At 41.6% G+C, this 5016-nt stretch overlaps 2 protein-coding genes across 2 annotated transcripts; one reads left to right on the top strand and one right to left on the bottom strand.

Moving 5' to 3' along the window:
- Positions 1-288: 288 nt before the first annotated feature.
- On the bottom strand, positions 289-1366 carry LOC144568771 (ABC transporter C family member 6-like). The gene is made up of 4 exons (XM_078319156.1): positions 1264-1366; positions 1009-1072; positions 593-832; positions 289-409 (listed from the first exon to the last, which is right to left on the bottom strand). The coding sequence occupies exons 1-4, from the start codon at positions 1330-1332 to the stop codon at positions 345-347; spliced, it is 438 nt and encodes a 145-aa protein (XP_078175282.1). The 5' UTR covers positions 1333-1366; the 3' UTR covers positions 289-344.
- A 497-nt stretch (positions 1367-1863) lies between these two features.
- Positions 1864-4768, top strand: LOC144568622 (uncharacterized). The gene is made up of 3 exons (XM_078318995.1): positions 1864-1988; positions 2345-4077; positions 4260-4768. The coding sequence occupies exons 1-3, from the start codon at positions 1864-1866 to the stop codon at positions 4766-4768; spliced, it is 2367 nt and encodes a 788-aa protein (XP_078175121.1).
- Positions 4769-5016: the final 248 nt, after the last annotated feature.

The following is a 5016-nucleotide window of genomic DNA, read 5'->3' as shown; positions in this document are numbered from 1 at the left end:
GCAATTAGCTATAAATAGTCATGTAATCTTTGGATCAACATGTGAAATGAAATTTTAGTTTTGAACTCTCTTCTCTTCTCTTCTCTCTCCTGCCTTTCTTCCCTTTCTCCGTGCTGTCTCTCTTCTCTTTTTACTATCTCTTGTATCCAAGTTACCCACAAATTATCAAAATTTCCAAAAACTACCTCCAATTTCATGTCTTTAACTCATCCTCTCATGCTCATTTTTCTCTTCAACATGTATATTACTTTAATATCTTGTTAATTCCGAACTTCACCATCAAGCATTAATGAATTGACATTTTGAGCCAGCTACGGCGACCTTCTCATATATTCTAACACAAGCTAGGAAAACAATGACGACTTATCTTCCAACAACTTTGTTGGTGTATCATTTTCGACATCAATACCTAAAAAAGCTAAAATATGATTATAGGTTTCTCAAATTAAAAAGATGAGGACCATCTTTGCAAGGAAGTACAAAAACAGAACACTCACTGTTGTTGAAAATATAACATGAAAACAAATATTCAAGTACACCATATATACTCAGTTCAACTAATAACAAAAAATGATACTGATAGAACACTAACCGTTGTCAAGAAGTAAGATCATGTCACTATCAAGCACTGAGGTGATTCGATGTGTGGTCATTATCAAAGTTGAATCTGAGAAATGCTGCTTCAAGGTTTTTTGAATCAAGCTCTCTGTTCCTGTGTCAACTAAATCTGTTGCTTCATCAAGAACCAAAATCTTGCTCTTTTTCAGAATCACACGCCCTGAGCACAACAGCTGGCGCTGGCCCATGCTCCAGTTTTGTCCGTTCTCTGTCACTGCAAGTCGAGGTTTGCAAAAATTATGCAGTGAAGTGTTTAAGGCATTCTGATATGGATTTGGAAAGTGCTTTGTTGTTAAGTTGACAATTTGTAGAAACAATAAATTACAAGATACAAACTAACAAAATAGCATATGAATGAAAACAAAATTAAATTCAGAACTTCTTTTGGACCTGGAGAGTTAAGCTTGAGTTGTTTTTTCTTCATTTCTTCTCCAAGCTGGCAACAATCCAGTGCCTAGACCAAGAGATCAAAGAATTTAGTAAAGATTCCAATTCCAAAAATGTGCTTTTTAGAAATGAAAAAAGATATATGAAATTTGTTTGGAAAGAGATACAAGAAAGGCTAGTATACTTATCTTATTTCTCTTTTTTCTCAAATCCAGAAAGATGATTATTCTTGAATTACAAGCTATCAAATTCAAATACCTCCCATATCTGAGCATCAGTGTACTCCTCGAGAGGGTCAATGTTGTTTCTAATTGTTCCTTCAAACATGGTGGGGATTTGCGGTATGATGCTTAATCGGGACCGTAGAATATGCAATCCAATGGTACATATGTGTTGGATATTGTATTGATAAATAAGGGTATTTAGGTAAAAGTATGAATATAATAGTTATAGGGACTATAGTGTAAGATTGTAAAGTCTATATGTAAACAGATTCTCCGTTAATGAAATTACCGCAGTTTCTAAATACCGAAACCTTTATGGTATCAAAGCAGGAGAGTATTGCGTGAGCTCGCCGCTGCCGTCCGCCTTTGCGTGCGTTCACCCAGAGCAAGTCCGGCGCCCCATCCACCGTAGTCGCAGCACCGTCGCTAGTGCGTCGAGCACGCTGCCGCCAGATCTCGCGCTGCCGCCACCAGGTCACGCGCCAGAGACGTCTCCGTGTGTCTTCCTCGCTCTCTCTCTATCGGACCTGTGTCTCCGTATTTCTCTTCTCACTTGTGTTATCGGACCCTCTCTCTCTATCTGGATTCGTAACTGATCGTTGCTGTCTTTATAAAAAAAAATTAAAATAAAAAAATGGCAGAAGACAGAAGCTTCTCTAAGTCGTCTCAAGTCATCTCAGTGAGATTGAATGGGGCTGAGAACTATCTGTTGTGGTCAAGACAAATGCTTATGCACTTGAAGGGTCAGAGACTAACCGGGTATGTTACCGGTACAGCAAAGAAACCCGTAGCTGTATGAGAGGAGAAAATAGAGGGAAAACCTGAGTTTCAGAAGTGAGAGGCAGATGATGGGCAAGTTATGTCATGGCTGGTCAACTCAATGGAAGTTAGACTGCAAAATCAGTTTATGATGTTGAACACTGCCCGACAAGTGTGGGATCGGGCGGCGGAGATGTACTCTCAAAAGGGTAACCATGGGCAGATCTATCACCTCCAGTCTAAGTCAGATAGTCTGATACAGGGAGAAATGAGTGTGACTGAGTATTTCTCAAAGTTGAACAATATGTGGGAGCAAATGAATTTCTTTGATCCTTTGGCAATGAAATGCTCAGCAGATGCACAAACTGGTTGGAGAAAAGAAGGACCTTTCGTTTCCTTGCTGGCCTCAACTCTGAGTTTGAGCAGATCCGACAGAGTCTCTGGCAGAGGAATCCTCTACCTGCTCTTCGTGATGCCTTTGCAGTAGCAGTTCAAGAGGAAAGCAGGAGGAAGGCAATGGTATCTTTGCCAGTGCAGGAGGGTTCAGCTATGTTCAGCCTGCCACACACAGTATCCTCCCATGGTGACAAAGTCTGTGATCACTGCCATAGAAAGAATCACACTCGGGAGACTTGCTGGGATTTACACGGAAGACCAGCTAGAGGTCGAGGTCGTGATGGTGACCATGGCAGAGGACAAGGTAGAAGTCGTGGACCAGGACGTGGTGGAGGATACCAAAAGGCGCATATGGCTGACAGCACTAGTACACCAGGTTCAGACACTGATGATATGGTGACTCAACTGGTGACTCAGCTTGTAGCTCGGTTCTTATCCGCTACCCCAGTTAGCAGTGCCTCATCTACTGCTGCTCCATCTGGGGCTGATGGTTACACTCTCTACTTTCATCTTTCCACTGTAGTTAGAACTGTTGGCACTGTTATAAAAGCCCTAATAGCCGAGTCTAGTCCTGATCACTCCTGGATCGTAGACTCTGGGGCATCTAAGCATATGACCCCTGACCCTACAATGTTCAAAACCTATAAGCCTATGTCTGGGAGAGAAAAGGTACAAACAGCCGATGGCTCGCTTTGTTCGATAGCAGGAGTTGGGGATGTAACATGTACTCCAAACCTCCAGCTATCGTCAGTCTTTCATGTTCCTAACTTCACCAATAACCTCCTATCAGTTAGTCAACTGGTGGATGATCTTAATTGTGTTGTTTCTCTGTCTCCTACCCATGTTGTGTTGCAGGAGCTGAAGACAGGAAGAGTGATTGGTATTGGCAAGAGGAGTGAAGGCCTGTACCGACTCAAGCAAGGAGGGGAGTTTTTGGATCCACGAGCCTGTTTGGCAGAGACTCCAGAGTTGGAGATGATTTTGTTACATAGCCGTTTAGGGCATATATCTTTTATTGTGCTTGGAAGGTTGTATCCCAAGTTGTACTCTAAGTGTAGCAAGACTAAACTAGTATGTGATGCGTGTGAGTTTGCTAAGCACACTAGAACAATGTATCCCTCTTTTGGTAATAGAAGTTTTTCTTGCTTTGATATTGTTCATTCTGATGTTTGGGGGCCCTCGAGAGTTACTGCTTTATCGGGTTCAAGGTGGTTTGTCACCTTTATTGATTGTTATAGCCGAATGACTTGGCTGTACATGTTGAGGAGTAAAGAGGGAGTTCTGGAGTGCTTCAAGACTTTTCACAAGATGGTGGAAACCCAATTTGAGAAAAAAGTGAAAGTGTTATGCTCAGATAATGGCACAGAATACACCAACAGGGCAATGCAAGACTTCTTGCGAGGTAATGGTATTATACATCAAACTACATGTGTGAATACACCTGAACAAAATGGTGTTGCAGAAAGGAAGAATAGGCACATCTTGGAAGTGACAAGGTGCCTTCTCTTTGCCATGAATGTTCCGAGGTACCTTTGGGGAGAAGCAGCGCAGACTGCTACATATTTGATCAACAGAATGCCTTTGAGAGCGGTGGACTTTAGTACACCACTTGAAATGCTCACAGGGACCACCTCATTTAAGGTACCTCCCAAAAAGTTTGGTTGTGTATGTTTTGTTCATAACACAACTCCAGGTATTAGTAAACTTGATGCGAAGGCCCACAAATGTGTGTTTGTTGGGTACTCCAGTGGAAAAAAAAGGGGTATAGATGTTATGACCCTGTGAAAAAGAGGATGCTGGAAAGCTTGGATGTGACATTTTGAGAAACAAAACCCTATTTTACTCTTTCCGATGCACAATCCAATACATCTTCAGTTCCCTTTCATGATCTTCTTGAGGTGGTCGTCACCCATTCCTCAGACCGAGTTGGTCGAGAGGGGGAGAGTAAGGAATCTGACAACAGTATAGCCGATGATACTACGATCGGCCTGAGTCCAACTACAGAGACAGATATGGACTCAAGCATGAACCAAAGCCTACCACCTCCTAATAGGCAGATCAACAAGGTTTACACTCGAAAACCTCGCCATGAGAATGTTGAGCAACCTTCGGTCCAAGACCAATACCAATTACATGCTTCTGTCGACGGCTCGCTCACACCACAGCCTTCAAGTAACTCAGAGTTACCCTCAGGTACTCCTATTTTCTCTGATCTCGATCTTCCTATTGCCTTGCGCAAAGGAGTTTGGTCAATTGTCTTGAAGCAAGGGGAAGATGCCTCAACATCGCATCCTATCTCTCACTATGTCTCATTTGAGACACTTTCCCCGACTTACAAAGCTTTTGTTATCTCCTTACACTCTAACTCTGTTCCATGTGATTAGAGGAAAGCAATGCAAGACCCAAAGTGGAAGAAGGCAATGTATAATTTGATATTGTCTTTCTTTTCCAGTGGGCTAAGGAGAGAGATCACATTTCGTGAGCTACTAGGTGAGGGATTATTGATAATTTTTTATATTTTTTAAGAATTATAATATTTAATTAGTTAGTTACGGTGATGTGTTTTTGTATCACTTATTTTGAGCCAATTATGATAATTAAATAATATAAATTTAGAGAATTGTCAATTTAT

The sequence above is a fragment of the Carex rostrata genome, chromosome 17 (genome assembly GCF_964058835.1).
Source record: "Carex rostrata chromosome 17, lpCarRost1.2, whole genome shotgun sequence".
Classification (NCBI taxonomy): domain Eukaryota; kingdom Viridiplantae; phylum Streptophyta; class Magnoliopsida; order Poales; family Cyperaceae; genus Carex; species Carex rostrata.
This window is presented reverse-complemented; position numbering and strand designations above follow the sequence as displayed.